This window comes from Stegostoma tigrinum, chromosome 12, assembly GCF_030684315.1.
Source record: "Stegostoma tigrinum isolate sSteTig4 chromosome 12, sSteTig4.hap1, whole genome shotgun sequence".
In the NCBI taxonomy this organism is placed as follows: domain Eukaryota; kingdom Metazoa; phylum Chordata; class Chondrichthyes; order Orectolobiformes; family Stegostomatidae; genus Stegostoma; species Stegostoma tigrinum.
Window position 1 is genome coordinate 17,230,399 of NC_081365.1, and position 17,158 is coordinate 17,247,556.

The 17,158-nt window shown below is 42.6% G+C and overlaps 1 protein-coding gene across 2 annotated transcripts in view; it reads left to right on the forward strand.

The window, feature by feature from the left end:
- LOC125457276 (beta-1,3-galactosyltransferase 5-like) overlaps positions 1–17,158 on the forward strand; it is a 42,259-nt gene that overhangs the window by 10,524 nt on the left and 14,577 nt on the right. Inside the window, exon 1 of one of the 2 annotated variants that reach the window (XM_059650022.1) lies at positions 15,173–15,321. The exons of the other annotated variant lie outside the window; for it this stretch is intronic. Coding sequence (XP_059506005.1) covers positions 15,277–15,321 — 45 coding nt within the window. The 5' untranslated portion in view covers positions 15,173–15,276. Of the gene's footprint in view, positions 1–15,172; positions 15,322–17,158 lie in introns of those variants that run through there. 2 annotated transcript variants of the gene reach the window in all.

The window sequence follows — 17,158 nt, forward strand, 5'->3', positions numbered from 1 at the left end:
ACTTACCTTTATTTACAAAGCACCCTCCCATAGTAGCTAAGCAGACATTGGCACATCACGCACATATTCGTGTAATTTTCATAAAGCTCATTATGCCTCCCAAATGAGAACCTATTTTGCTATTTACTGGACATATCTCCAAGGAAACAAATGAAAAATAAGGTAAGAAAGAAAATTAAACAAAAAAATGCAAAAAAGTACAGGAACAAAAGGCAACAATAGGTTTACACATATTTTAGATATGTAAGCATTTAAGCTAGAATATATTATGCAATACAACCTTTGCATTTTAAATGTGTTATAGATTTCCAACAACATATGGAATGAATTTACGTATTCATTATGTGCAAGCTCAAGTACACCTTGCATAATCGCATGCGAGGAAATTCTGTTTGCTACAGTCAAATAATCATACAGCACACCTCAGCATATCTTCTACATTAGCCCAAAGTTTGGTCATGTTTGAAATTGAGAAATGTTGCTTTTCGCTTGTAAATCCCTTCCTGGCCTTGCCATTCAATGTCTCAGAAATGTGGGCTCTTCCTGTCTTTTTCAGTTCTTTCTCTCCAAATCCCATCTTTGCTTTCCATTTTACTTCACTGACCATATATGATTTGGCATTAACTTAATTACTCTGACTTAGACTCTTTGGATAGAAGTTTAACTTCCTAGAGTGAGAGCTAGAGAGCCCAATACAGGAGGGGAATTCAAAAGTGTCTGGCTGCTGCACCAAGTCTAGGGGCATCAGTGAAATGAGATACAGTCTTATCACACAGGGAATCCATTGGTAGAGATGTTGCACTTACACCTGATTTCTGCATTTCACAACTAATTAATATGAAACAGTGTAAAGACACCCCACATGAATCAAATAAAACTCTTTATTTAAAGGATAATGTGTCAATAACCATTGAAGGATTGCACAAATGCAGAACAGAGGAAGCAATCAATATGAGAGGACACACACAGGAAAACACCACAAGCAGTTTATGCGCATTGGTATAAAAGTCACCAATGAATGCATTTCAAGCTAAATAATATTAGCTTACAGAACCAATGTGGTACATCATAAAGGCATTGCACAATAAGACAAATTTCTGAACAATATCTCAAGTTGAACAGCGACAGTAAGACAGGGCATACCACACCTGCAGGACTCCAAATAAGAGACCCTCCCTTTTCAATCAATTGTATATAGTTATATTCATTAAAGCCAGCTGTTGCTTATTCACAATAATGTTGATTTCACATTACTATATGGTGGCAAGTTCCAGACCCACAGAAGTGGGATGTAGGTGCTAGGTGAAACCTGTTACCTGTAAGCAACAAAGCTGGCCCAGTGACCCAAACTGAGCGTGGTGGAAGAAGCACCCAAAGTGAAGCTACTCAGTAGTGGTAGGGGCTGGTTAATAATGTACTCTGAGGTATACTGTACATGGGCAGTGAATCATAGTATGGGAGAGCCTGTGTGAAGCTGAAGTGTGAGCAGGAGAAGGACGATGGCAGACTAAGCACTTAAAAACAGCAAGAAATTAATTGGCTGCAATGACTAATGTTTTCAGTAAGTTAAGACAAAAAGTGAATAAATATTCCATGGAATATGCCTCAAAGATGGAAAAGGCCTGATCTTTACTATGACCACTAGAAAATGCAGAGGGCCCAGACCACGATGTGCATTAGCAGGTCTTGACAAGAAGCTGGTCAAGGACCAGGTCAGCATCTTGTTGCATGCAATCTGGGACATTGATGCTATTCTTGCTAGACATGGCATTTTAGAAGAAACTGTAATGTACAATCTAATTAAAGCCTTTGGCTTCTACTTGAGTTTAAGAAGAAACCCCATCATAGATCGCAGAATCCCTACAGTGTGGAAACAGGCCCTTCGGCCCAACAAGTCCACACCAACCCTCAGTACGTCCCACCCAGACCCATCCCTCCATAACCCACCTAATCTACACATTCATGAACACTATGGGCAAGTTAGCATGGCCAATAGGCCAGGCAAAATTTAATAGATGTAAGCAGGGATCAGGAGAAACAACTGACTCCTCTATAAATGATTTATACCATCTTGCAGGTAACTGCTAACATGGAAACTTGAAAGACATGCATGTGAGACTACATTAAGGATAAAGCCCTGTCAGAATTTTTCCAAGCTAAAGAAGATTTTCTATTACAAAAACCAGCACAGTATTCCAGACAGGCTGAACTGCATGAACAAAACTTGTTTTTCATCCAAGAGCCAAGAGATACCCTTGAAGTCAGACTTCTGGCTCTGGCTCAGTCTAAGTCATTAATTAGAAGGTCGCTAGGGAGCCAGTAAGGCAGAAACCAAAAGGATGACAAAATAGTGATGTTTCTGCTATTGCTTCACCTTCCCTCCTCTTGAATCCCAGGCCCCAAGTAGACCTTCCACATGAAGGTGACGTTATTTACTTATACTTCCTTCAATCTAACCTATTGTATTGCTGCTTGCAATGCAGACTCCTCTCATTGGTTTGCAGTGGGTTGTTCCAAAAGCAGATTGGGTGACCGGATTGGCAAATATCTCTGTAAAAAATAACCCCCGTCACACATCTGTCCATAAGAATGGCTAGAACTTTAGCATTGATTGCTACTTTATTACATTATATTTCTCTGATGTCAATATTTCTGTCCTAGACCTGCTGCAATGTTGCAGCAAAGCTTTTTCAGCAAGCTGGAAAAAAAAGTACCTAATTTTTCACTTCGGCACATTTGGACTCAACATTGAGTTTAACAGCTTCAGACCGGGAAGATTGTATTCCACTTTAATTATATCCCCTGACCTCAGCTTGATGTTTTGTTTGAATGAACTTGTTCTCAGTATGGCTGACCTATTTTCTACTATTAATACCAACTGTTAACACCTATTTTCCATCCAAAACCTCTCTTCTACCATCATTAACATTCCCTGTGCCTCTTGCTCTGGGCACACTCACCATCTGTTCCACTTGCTCCTCCCCCACCTTTGTCAACAGCATAAAACTCGTCATTTTCTAACGCACTTCAGTTCCGAAGAGGATCCATAATGATCTTAAACTCTATTTCTCTCTCCACAGATGTTACCAGACCTGCTGAGTCTTTCCAGTAAAACTGTTTTATTTCTGCTATTGCTTCTGGCCCATGTTGTAGTGAGTAATATCCACATCAGAGGCAGTTCTTCCCAGTCGCAGATGAAAAATGCCATTTTCAAGTGGTTTGCTGAAACAGCAAAAATCTTCAATCAAGAGTTCAAATTTTAATCAAGGGACTAAAGTAAATGGCAGAAAAACTAGTTTTAAATTGAATATATCAATCCCTTCAGACGCTTACCATGGTTGAAAACAGGAATTTGCAGTCATCCTCCATTAAACATTGCAACTCGGGAAGTATAAGAATAGGAATTAGAGGCCAGATGCATGTTACACTGTGCTCCAGTAGAAATGAGATTTCAGAAACTTTGTGCATAATATCTAATCACAATGCTTTACTCAGTGGAACTGCTTGTATAGCATTGGACATCGGTCAGTTAGCAACCCAGTCGAAACATTGCAAGAGGATCTGGCAAAGCTATATTTGTTTTGAAGCAGAAACTGAGAATGATAAAAGGAAGCAATCACAAACCAGCAGAAATCATTCTAAGCTGTGGTTTCCTCTTGCAGAATATAGTTAAGAGAAGGAAACTTTTCTTCACCGGCAATACATCTCATCTGCCATTTTATGTTTTCCTGTCCCTTTGGACTGAAGGACATTTTCAGCTGGGTTCTTTCAAGCAGAATCAGACCTTACTTGAAGAAGGGCCTGCTGAGTGAGGCAACAGAGGAAATAGCAGAGGCACTTACAAAAATTTTCATTTTCTCTCTGGCCACAAGTAGGACGCCAGAGGACTGGAGGACAGCCAATGTGGTATTGTTATTCATGAAGGGAGCAAGAGATAAACCAGGAAACTACAGGCCAGTCAGTCTAACCTCGGCAGTGGGGAAACTATTAGAAACCATTCAGAGGTACTGAATTAATCAGCTTATGGAAAAGCAGAAATTAATCAAGAACTATCATCATGGTTTTGTTATGAGGCAGTCATGCCTGACCAACTTCGTTGAATTTTAAAAAGAAGTGACTAGATGTATTGATGAAGGTAACAGCTTTTGATGTCATTTACATGGACTTCAGCAAGGCTTTTGATAAGATCCCTCATCAGAGACTGATAGCAGAGATCAGCTCATGGGATTCAAGGAAATTTGGCAAATTGGATCCACAGCTGTCTGACTGTCAGGAAGCAGACAATGATGTTTTAGGGATAATTTTTTTCCAATTGCCAGTGTGTTTCTGGTGGAGTCTTAAATAGGGTCAGTGTTGGGGCCTTTAATGTTCAGGACACCTTCTGGTTGCCAACCATTTTAACTCCTCCTTCCACTCCCTGAGTTACATATCCATCCTGGGCCTCCTCCTGTGCCAAAATGATGCCACAAGCAAACTTGAGAAGCAACACTTCATATTCCACCTCGGGAACCTACGGCCCAATGGCCTAAATATGGATTTCACCAGTTTTAAAATCTCCCTATCTCTGGCCTCATCCCATAACCAACCCTGCCTCATTGACCTGACACTACTTGTCTATCTCCTTACCCACCTATCCACCCACTCTTCCCACTGACCAACCCCCACTACCCCCTCCCTGCATCCACCTGTCACCATCCCACCTACCTTCCCGGAGACCCACCCCTCCTCTCTCTATTTATTGTCCTGCTCCCTTCCCCCGCCCCAGTCCTGATGAAGGGTCTAGGCCTGAATCATCAACTTTCCTGCTCCTCTGATGCTGCCGCACCTACTGTGTTCCTCCAGTTCCACACTGTGAAGACTCAAATGTACGAGATTTGATCAGTCAGTTTGCAGGTGATGCAAAAATTGGTGGGATAGTAAATTGTGAGGAGGATTTGGCTGGGTTGGTCAGTTGCAAATGGGATTCAGTCTGGACAAGTGTGAAGTGATGAACCCAGACAGGACAAACAAAGGCAAGGGAACACATGGTGAGCAATAGGACCCTAGGAAACAACAAGAATCAAAGTGATCTTGCTGTACATGTCCCCTGGTCCCTTGAGGTATCAGGACCATGGATAATGTGGTTGAAAAGGCAAATCTCTGTCAAGGCATAGAGTTTAAGAGCAGGGAGGTTAGAACATTGACCATAGAATGGTAGAGCACTGGTACAGGCCCTTTGGCCCATCATGTCTGTGCCGGCCATGATGCCACCATTCCAAAGTAATCTCATCTGCCTGAGCGTTGTCTGTATTGGGGAAACCCGAGTCCCAATACAGTGTGAGGGAAAATGAGCCCCTGTGCAGCGCGAGGGGATACGAGTCCCAGAGCAGCACAAGGGGAAATAAACCCTGGTGCGGCTCGAAGGGAATTGAGTTCTGGTGCAACACGAGGACGAATAAATCCCGGTGCAGTGTGAAGGGAATGAGTCCTGGAGCAGCGCAAAGGGAGCACGTTCCGTGCAGTGCATTTTACCTTGGTACACCTGACTGCCAGAGGTTCGGAGCAGAGCGGGATAGTTGTTGAACTGGGGCCTGGCACCGGTGGTCAGACCACATGCTGAACTGCTGCTATTTGAAACACTTTACCTGACCGTAATGTTGATCTTTTAACAATATTATAACAAACTATTTCTACTTATTTTTAGACACGAAGAGTAATGCTACAACTTTTCCTTTTTATTCCTCTTTTGTAAACAAGATTTGTACCTAGGTACTCGTACTTAAGATGGTGCCATGAAAGGCAACTATTGTAAAGACTTTTCACTGTAATAAAGGATATTCTGTTCTATTCTATTCTCTCTATTGCCTATTTCCATCTTATTCTATTCTATTCTCTCTATTGCCTATTTCCATCTTATATGCTTCTACCACATCCTTAGCAGCATGTTTCAGCCACCTACTACCCTCTGTGTAAAAGACCTTCTTCGCACATCTCCTTTAAACTCTCCCCCTCTAACCTTAAACCTATACTATCTAGCGTTTGACATTTTCACCCTCAGAAAAAGACTCCAATTTTACGTGCCCTCATGATTTTATATATTTCTATACTTCTCACCTCAGCCTTCAATGTTGTAGCAAAAACAATCTAACTCTGTAACTTCTTCTTATTGCGAATACACTCCAATCCAAGCAAGATCCTAGTAAACCTCTTTTGCACCCGCTCCAAAGTCTTCACATCTCTGCTATAGTGCAACAACCAGGACAGCGCACAATACTCCAAATTTGGCCTGATCAAAGACATAAATAATTGCAACATGATTTGCCAACATTTACACACAAAGCCCAACCAATGAAGGCAAACAGGCTATACACCTTCTTTACCACCTTATCTACTTGTTTTGCCACTTTCAGGGAGCTATGGACTTGTGCCCCACGATCTGCCTGTATTTCTAGTGTTCCTTAGGGCCCTGCCTTATACTTTTCTCTCGCATTTAACCTCCCAAGATGTAGCACCTCATGTTTATCTGGATTAAACTCCATTTGCCATTTCTCACCCATCTTTCCAGTTAATCTACATCCTGCTGCATCTTTTAGTAATATTCCTCACAAAACGCAACACTATTCATTTTGTGTCATCTGCAGACTTACTCATCAGACCACTGACATTTTCATCCAAGTCATTATGTATATGTGTGTGTGTGTATATATTATATAAAAATATATATATCGGCCCCAGCACTGGATCCTTTTGGAATACCACTGGTCACAGACCAACAGTCAGAAAAACATATCTCCACAACTACTCTTCTATGACCAAGCCAAATGTGTCCAACTTACCACTCACTATGGATCCCACGTGACTTAATATTCTGGGATAGGCCACCATGAGGGACCTTACCAAATGCTTTAGTGAAGACCTTGTGGACAACACCCATTGTTCTAACCTCATCAATCATCATCGCTACTTCCTCAAAAAACTCAATCCAGTTGCAAAACAAGAACTCCATATCACAGATCTACGCTAACTATCCCTAATAAATCCATTCTTCTCCAAATATGAATAAATCCTGTCTCTAAGAAACTCTTCCAATAATTTCCCTACCATTGATGTAAGGCTCACTGGCCTATAATTTCCTGGACTATCCTTATTGCCTTTCTTGAACGAAAGAGCAACATTGGCTCTTCTTCCATCTTCTAGGGTCTTGCCAATGGCTAAAGTTATTACAAAGATCTCTTGGAATGCCCCAGCAATTTCCTCCCAGGCCTTTTTCAGCATCCTGGAATAAATCCCATCAGGCCCTTGGAACACAGCTATCTTAAAGCTTTTCAAAACACCCAACACTTCCTCCTTCTTAACTACGGCATTAGCATACCTCTCCCTATTCTCACCATCATTCATGCCCCTCTTCTTAGGTAACACTGATATCAGGTACTTATTAATGACCTTGTCCACTTCCTCTGGCTCCAAGCCTAAATTCCCTCCCTTGTCCTTAAGTGGACCTACCCTTTTCTTGGTACTCCTCTTACTCCTATTATACATGTGAAATGACTTGGGATTCTCTTTCTGGAACTGGCCCTCCAGTTCTTGCTTCTTTTACACTGCTCAAGGACCTTGTTCAATTTCAGTTTCCTAAACGTTACATATGCTAGCTTTCTCTTTTTGACTAATCTTTTACTATCTCTTGTCATCCAAGGTTCCCAAATCTTGCCATTCTTACAGGAGCATGCCAGTACTGCATTCTGATCAACTGACCTTTAAAAGACCTCCACTTCTCAGATGTGGATTTACCCTCAAACAGCGATCCTCAATCTAATTTCTCCAGTTCCTACATAATACTGTTGTAATTAGTCTTGCCCCAGTTTAGCACCTTCACACCAGGACCAGGCTTATCCTTATCCATAATTATCTTAAAACTGGAATTATGGAATAATGATCACTAATTTCAAAACGTGCCCCCACTGAAACTTTAATCACCTGTTCAGGTTCATTCCTCATTCAAGGTTTAGTATAGCGCTTTCCCTCATTGGATTATCTACATATTTTTTCAAAAAACCCTACTGAATGCCTATTAGAAATTCTGTCTCATCTAAACCCCTAGCACTGATGGAGTTCCAGTCAATAATGGGGATAAGGTTATGCTGAACCTGTATAAAACATTGATTAGGTTGCACCTAGAGTGCTGTGTGCAGTTCTGGAATCCACATTATGGGAAGTGTTGACCCTTGGACCAAGGCATAAACTGACTTGACAGAGAAAAAACACTCAAGCTACAGTCTAATACTACTCAATCTTTATTAATATTTAAATCATTGATGATACACATGTATCTCATTAATTTTAACCACTTTGTGTTCAATTCATTACTCTGAGTTGCTACTCACTACGTTGAAAGTATTATGACTTTGAACTATAATTCTACCCATGCATGATGAACTTGGTAGATTCACTCCCACAAATTTCAGTCTTCTCCAAATCCCAAACTCAGGATCTCCTCTTCATAGTGGTGGGTCTTGCGTTGTTGCTCCTGATGTCTCTGATATTCCTCTCTCTCTATTTTTTCTTCCATCCTTTCAGAATGTTCAATCACATACTCCTTGATCCTCTCTCAGCCATCATGACTCTGAGATTCCAAGCATCATGTAACCTGAAGACATCAGCTTCCATGGTTACTCTTTTCAGTCTTATTTTATCCCTTTTTGCAAAATAGAGACTGAATAACCCATAGCCTCACCCGTTTAGCTAGTCAGCAGTCTGGTTTTACTTCTTCCTTTCATTATAAACTAATTTGGTGTTTCCATAGTTAGTTTAATTTCCCATCATGCATTTTTGGCTTCAGCTCTGTTAAACACAGGGTTGATTACACTGTGGAGGAGATTTATCAGGACATTGCCTTGGCTGGAGAGTTTTAGTTATCAAAAGAGATAGGACAGACAAGAGTCATTTTCCTTAGACCAAAGAAGATTGCGCGAGGATATGATTGGGATATGTAAATTTATGAGACGTATTGATATGGTAGATAGGAAGAAACATTTCTCTTCAATGGAAGGATCAATGACTGGGGGCATAAATCATAAGGTAAGGGGCAGAGGATTTAGAGGACGTGAAGAAAAAACCTTTTCACTCGGAAGGTGGTGAAAATGTGAAACTCACCACCCCTATAATGGTGGTAGGAGCAGAAACCCTCATAACATTTAAGAAGTATTTAGGTGTACACTTGCAATGCCAAGGCATACAAGGCTGTGGGCCAAGTGCTGGAAAATGGGATTAGAATAGTTAAGTCATTGTATTTGACAGTTGCAGACACGACGGACCAAAGGGTCTCTTTCTGTGCTGTAGATCTCCTTGACACTAAGGTAAAGAAGAGGTATTTGTTACACAGAACCTACCTCGGTGATTTAGCAATGGCAACGGAAGTAACAGGTACATGAAGAAATTCCTTCAAGTGTACATGACGAGCTGGGAAGCATGAAAGCAACCTTGCAAAATGCCATCTGAAATGAAAGCAAGAACTATCTGCAGCCAGTAAAGTAACAGTAGAATCTGTGACAGCAAAATTATGGAGTTAGAAAGGTATCTTTCATCAAGAGAAAAATACATCTCAACAAATTCTAGACAATTTGTAGCTTCAATCAGGGTGAATGGGGTCAATTGAACAGCCAGTTGAATGCAAACAATCTTTGTAAACATGCACAGACAACATCAATATGAGATAACAAAGTGTAGAACTGGATGAACACAGCAGGCCAAGCAGCATCTTAGGAGCATCACTCAGATAGTAGAAACTGCCAATGCTGGAGTCTGAGATAGCAAAGTGTGGAGCTGGATGATTACAGCAGGCCTGGCAGCATCAGAGAAGTAGGAAGGCTGACGTTTTGAGTCTGGACCCTTCACATTTCTGAAGAATGGTCCTGACCCAAAACGTCAGCTTTTCTGCTCCTCTGATGCTGTCTGGCCTGCTGTGTTCATCCAGCTCCACACCTTGTTATCAATATGAGCTTGACAAGTTTACAGAAAATCTTCAATCTTCAGCCAAGGTCCACCAGGAAGAAGTACAATTACTTTGAGTATCTAATAAAAAGTCAACCAGGTGGAAAGAAATCCCTAGGTCCTAAATGCACCATGTTAACATTCAACATGCAGAAATAGTTGATCTACAGCCAAAGGATGCAAGAGAAAGCTAAGAAGTATCTTAGAGTCTTTACTGCCCAAAGCTCAAATGTCATCAGAAATGTCAACATCAATGTGGCAATCCCCTGAGGAAATGACAAGGAAGCACACTCTGACATGTTTTCTAAGAGATTAAAACACAAAAGACTTGTGGTAGGATAGTAGACAGGAGAAGTGGAAATAACATCTGGCACATTCATGGTTAAATGTTACTGGTAATGGGAACTATTTTGAGAGAATTTGCAGGGAGTTTTATTTCTGTCTCACCATCCTCTGCATATAGTTATGTACAATAAAGACTGCTTCTGTTCAATCACAAGAGTATAAATCTCACATTGCTACTGTTTCATGGTCATCATTTCTGCTCCTAACTCCTCATTTCAGATTAATCATTTACATTAAAATTTCACCAACTGCTGTGGAGGGACTGGAGTCTGAGTCCCCTGAAAATTGGCCTGGGCCTCTGAATTATCACATCAGTTATTTTATCACCATACCACTCTTAAAATTGGATAAGAATTGTGAAAAATAGCCCAATTTATAAAAGAAGAGTATGGTTACTGTTCACACTGAGCCATACGCCCCAGGAGCATCTCGGGTTCAGTAGTCATTAGATCTGTGATAACCATTCTCACTGAGAAATGCAGTTCACAGCTCCCTAGCCTGAGGAGGTTACAATGTTAGCCTGGAGCTCTGCTGCAGCTCAGAAAGTGCCAACTAACACTTAGACTGTAGAAGGTGTTGAGTGGACCTTAGATTAGATCAAATCCAGCATTGAGCTCAGTTTTTTTTTATTCATTCACTGGACCAGGGTGCAGTGGCCAGGCCAGCATTTGTTGCCTATCCCTAATTAAACCAGAGGACAGTTAACAGTCAACCATATTGCTGTGGGTCTGGAGTCAGTGTAGGTCAGACCAGGTAAGGATGGCAGCTTCCTTCCCTGAAGGACATTACTGAACTAGATGAGTTTTTCCTGAAAATGGACAATGAATCAATAGACTCTTAATTCCAGATTTTTATTGAGTTCAAATTCCATCATCTGCCATGGTGGGATTTGAGCACAAGTCAACAGAACATTAATTGGGTCTCTGAGTTGGGGAAGATATTAAAAATAATGTTTAACACAGAGCTTTCTGGTTTTCTTATTTATTTTGATTAACATGCTGGGACATTACCACCATTTGATTAAAGGTATGCTAATGTTCTCTCCAAGGTTGTAACTATTGTAGTCTCAATGAAACATACTGATAAAGTAAAGAAATGAAATAAATGAAAAAGATCAATTATTGTCTTTTGATGGCTAATAGAATGGTGGTACGTATTACAGAACAGTTGTTCAGAAGTCTCTCCTGATGATGAGAGAAGATATTGTCATCAGTTCAGCAATCCTCTCAACTTACTTCAGAGCTTACATTCAGTTTCAGTTTCCCATTAATTTGAAGCAAAACAATGATCTGAACAGCAGTATGGTAGTATGGTGTCAATGTTACTTCTGGCAGCATTGGTATGCATTGGATTTCTCCAGTGAATGTAATACCTGTGTAAATGTTGAGCTCAGCAATTAAAATATCCATTTCTTCGGCACTTCCATTAGCTAAACAACTTCTGGGAGTGGAAAGAGCTAGTTCAATCATCAAATAGCTCTTTGTAACTTGGGAATGCTATCCAACCAGGAGAAGGGGCAGGCATTAGTGGTCAGAACCAGTTAGAGGCAGGTGGTTAAAATATTGCCAATACCTGCCCATTCCGATGCTAAGAACAAAAAGCTGGTTGTACGTCCTCTGACATGGAGCTTCCTTCCGGAAAACTATCACATTTAATCAGTTGTCCTGAAGAGAAACAAATGCAACGGTAGGAAGGTTGTGCTTCAGTTATACAGGGCGCTGGGGAGACTGTATCTACAGCACTGTGCCCAATATTGGTCACTTTATTTAAGGGACGATGTGTTGGAAGCAGTTCAGAGATGGTTTACTAATCTAATAACTGGAATGGGTGAGTTGTCTTATGAGGAAAAGTTTAACAGGCTAGGTTTGCATCCCCTGGAGTTTAGAAGAGTAAGACGCAATTTGACTGAAACAAGATCCTGAAGAGTTTTGACAGGGTAGATGTGAAAAGGATGTTTCTTTTATGGGAGAATTTAGAACGAGGGATCTCTGTTTAAAAATCAGGGCTTGCCCATTTAGCAAAAACAGGAAAAATTAGGTAAAAATATTTCTCTCAGAGATTTGGAACTCACTTCTTGAAACTATGGTGAAAGCACAGCGCTTGAATATTTTTAAAGCAGTGTTGGATAAATCTTGTTAAGCGGGAGGGTGAAAGATTATTGGGTGTGGGCAGGAATGTGCATTTCAGGCTAGAATCAGATCAGCCGTGATCGTGTTGATTGGTAAAGCAGGGTGCAGGGGCTGAGTCGCCTGTGCCTGCTCCTGATTTGTAATATCTGTATGTTCGAAAGTATAGCTCTCCCACATATTACAATGGGGTGATTGATTGCTGTAATCGAATACTGAAGTAGGTTAGAAACAGGGAGCGAAATATACAAGGTCTGGAGCTGGATGAACACAGCAGGCCAGGCAGCATCAGAGTCAGTAAAGAAGGGTCCAGGCCTGAAACATCAGCTTTCCTGCTCCTCTGATGCTGCCTGGCCTGCTATGTTCATCCAGCTCCACACCCTGTTATCTCAGACTCCAGCATCAGCATTTCCTACTATTTCTAAAGAAATATACAAAGTGGCCAGAATGTGCCATCCTTACATAAAAGGATTGAGAGGTGGGAGGTTGGCAAAATAGCAGGGGGAGACTTCAGGAGGGGATCCCAGTGTTTTCCTGCTGGCACTGTATACTCAGCAAGCATGCCAATTAAGTGCCTAATTAAGGGCCAATTGCCACCTGAATATTTTGCCAGGGTCAGGTGGATTCACCATTTCACTGGGAGATGTAAGGTATCGCCTTGCAGCCTTCAAGTGGATTCCCTGGGCAGAGGAGATCCCTTTCTTTGTGGCCACTCCCTGGTTAGTAATGGAGCCATTCCCAGCACTAATACCCACTATAATGACTAGGAAAGGCTTACCTCATTCTCAAGAATGCCTCTTTATGTAGGCACTCCCCTCTTTTAATCACACTGTAGGGAATCTAATCTAATCTAAAGTAACTGGCTGTACTGGTGGTGCTGCTGAGCTGGTTTAAATTCGAAGTGCCGAAAGGCCTGCTTCCACTTAGTAGATATTCTAAGTCTGTTCTGGGCCCTGCATATCATCAATGAGACCCGGCTTCTCCTTACGACCATAAACTCCCTTCTGAAACCGGCTTGCGTTGCTGCCTCTACTTTCCCAATCAACAACAAATTGAAGGAATGTAAGTTGCATCAAAGGTGCATTCACTTCGTTCCAGCGATTCTTTCTGCTGTGTGCTCACCCTCTAGTGTATTGTCTAGAGTTGAACTGGCTCACTATAAACTGCTCGGACATGATAAACCACACAGCCAAAGTGATAGTAAGGACTGCAAATGCTGGAGTCTTGAGATAACACACTTTGGAGCTGGAGGAACACAGCAGGCCAGGCAGCATCAGAGGAGCAGGAAAACTGATGTTTCACCATTTCAGGTCAGGACCCTTCTTCAAGGGTCAACTTTCCTGCTCCTCTGATGCTGCCTGGCCTGCTGTGGCAGCATCAGAGGAGCAGGAAAACTGATGTTTCACCATTTCAGGTCAGGACCCTTCTTCAAGGGTCAACTTTCCTGCTCCTCTGATGCTGCCTGGCCTGCTGTGATAACAGGCAATTCAGCTGTCAGTTCTAAGTTACAACGAAACGAGCCATGACTATAAATTCCATCCCCTATTCCCAATTCCTCCGCCTCCACCGCATCTGCTCCCAAGATGAGGCATTCCACTCCCGCACATCCCAGATGTCCACATTCTTCAAGGACCGCAACTTTCCCCTCGCAGTGGTCGAGAACACCCTTGACCACGTCTCCCACATTTCCCTCAACACATCCCCCACACCCCGCCCCTGCCACAACCGGCCCAAGAGGATCCCCCTCGTTCTCACATACCACCCCACCAACCTCTGGATACAACGCATCATCCTCCGACACTTCCGCCATCTACAATCTGACCCCACCACAAAAGACATTCTTCCATCCCCACCCTTGTCTGCTTTCCGGAGAGACCACTCTCTCCGTGACTCCCTTGTTCGCTCCACACTGCCCTCCAACCCCACCACACCCGGCACTTTCCCCTGCAACTGCAGGAAGTGCTACACTTGGCCCCACACCTCCCCCCTCACCCCCATCTCAGGCCCCAAGATGACTTTCCATATTAAGCAGAGGTTCACCTGCACATCTGCCAATGTGGTATACTGTATCCACTGTACCCAGTGTGGCTACCTCTACATTGGGGAAACCAAGCGGAGGCTTGGGGACCACTTTGCAGAACACCTCCGCTCAGTTCGCAATAAACAACTGCACCTCCCAGTTGCGAACCATTTTAACTCCCCCTCCCATTCTTTAAACGACATGTCCATCATGGGCCTCCTGCAGTGCCACAATGATGCCACCCAAAGGTTGCGGGAACAGCAACTCATATTCGGCTTGGGAACCCTGCAGCCCAATGGTATCAATGTGGATTTCACCAGCTTCAAAATCTCCCCTTCCCCCACCGCATCCCAAAACCAGCCCAGCCTGTCCCCGCCTCCCTAACCTGTTCTTCCTCTCACCCATCCCTTCCTCCCACCTCAAGCCGCACCTACATTTCCTACCTACTAACCTCATCCCGCCTCCTTGACCTGTCCGTCTTCCCTGGACTGACATATCCCCTCCCTACCTCCCCACCTATACTCTCCTTTCCACCTATCTTCTTTTCTCTCCATCTTCGGTCGGCCTCCCCCTCTCTCCCTATTTATTCCAGTTCCCTCTCCCCATCCCCCTCTCTGATGAAGGGTCTAGGCCCGAAACGTCAGCTTTTGTGCTCCTGAGATGTTGCTTGGCCTGCTGTGTTCATCCAGCTTCACACTTTGTTATCTATTTCATGACTATAAATACAGCAAGGCCAGTCTTGTATCATGCACTTTACACTCCTGTAAGTACCCGTGGATTTGAGGATCATCCCTAACTGCAAGGTGACTGCACTGAGGCATGATTCTGTCGTTTAACCGAGGCGCGATTATTGCTTACAGCAAGGTAAGTCTTATAAATGTTATTGGGAACAGCTACAAAGCTCCATACTCAAGCTTAAATGTATTTTACAATTAGTAAACTTCATGTTTCGATTTCGAATGCTCTCCAACTCTTACTATTTAGTCGTCAAGGGTTGACGCTACTTAAACTGAGCTGGAGAGAAATGTAGCAGGAATACAGTGAGAATAAATAAACCAAAACAAACAGCCCCTGGCTCATCACTGCTGCCACGATATGTACATTGATCCGGAGTAAAATTCTGCAAAAGACCTAAGAGGGTGAAATAAGACAAAAGTACTGGAAGTACTCAGCCAGTCAGGTAGCATTGAGAAAATTATGTTAACGCTTCAGGTCGACAATTATTAGTCAGTTCTGAAGAAGTCCCACTGACCTGAAACGAAATGTTAATTCTGTTTCTCTGAACAAACGCAGCCTGACCACCTGAGATTTTCCAGCGTTTTCATTTTCTGAGGATTAGGTATCTGGGTGAGTTTGTTGCGTACTGTAATCCGGATTATGCCCATTTGGTTCAGTGCTACCCGTAGAGGGTAACGCAAATTTAAGATTCGCGTTCTTTCGAATTACCTGCTCAGAAAGGCTTTATCCGCGACAGCGTTTTGATGTTGGTGAGATTTGAGCCATGTCGGTTTTGTGTGAGCTGCCTGATATCAGCAGTTTTGCTGTCGTTTGGCTGCAGAGACGCGTGTTAAACAGGCAAACCCCACCGTGTTCCTCAACTGAGTTTTGACCTTCGCCATCATTTTGCATAAGCGTGAAGAAAATCTGTGTTAATATTCGGGTCGAGGTGACTTTTCGTCAGAATGAGTCATCTCGTCTCCAAATATTGGGCTGTATGGGTTTAGGAGGACTCTGGGGAGGTGAGGAAATGGGAGCTGGGTCTCATCCGTCTCCCGTTCTCATCGGCGCTGAGCACGTATAGCTGGGGCAATTGAGTGCAGGTTCATACACATTTCAGGCAGACGCTGAGTAGCCTGGACCTGGATCTCCATGGTGGTCCCTAGCCTGTCACAAAAACAGGCAGGAATCACAGCATTAATCACAAAAAAGATAGCATACAAGTTCAGCAGTCACCAGTGTAGACAAATTGGACATATTTCAAACGAAATAGAATATAAAAATAGGGCAGTCTTCCTAAAACTACACAATGCCCTAGTTAGACCATATCTGGACTAGTGTGAACAATTTTGGCCCCATTATCCAAGGAAAGATTACTGGCATTGGAGACAGTCCATAGAAGGTTCACTGGGATGATACTAGTTACGGAGGGACTGTCTTATGAGGAGAGGTTGAATTTGTTTGTCCTGTGCTTTTTTTGAATTTAGGCGAATGAGAGGCAACTTCATTGAATCATGGATAATTTTTAGAAGACTTGTCAGAGTAGGTGTGGATAGGTTGTTTCCTTTGTGGGAGAGTCTCGGAGCAGAGGGTATACTCTCACAGTCAGGATCTCCCAGTTAAGACAGAGATGAGGAGGAATTCTTCTCTCAAAGGGTAGCGAGTCTGCGAGATTTGTTAAACGCGCGTTCAAGGCTGAGATCGATCTTTAATCTCAGACATTGTGGGGGAAAAGCAAGAAAATGGAGTTGATTATTGTCAGATCAGGCATGATATCACTAAATGGCAGAGCAGATTCAGTGGGCTGGGCTGAATGGCTTAATTCAGCTCTTGTGTTTTATGATTTTATGGTCTTCTCTGCTGTAATTTGCATTTGTATTAAAGGAATCTGCGCGGTTTCCAAGAGCCAGAACACTGTTTGCCAAAGGAACCTTCAAATAATTCAATGGTTTAAAACAGGTGGATCTTTCCATATTACTCAATT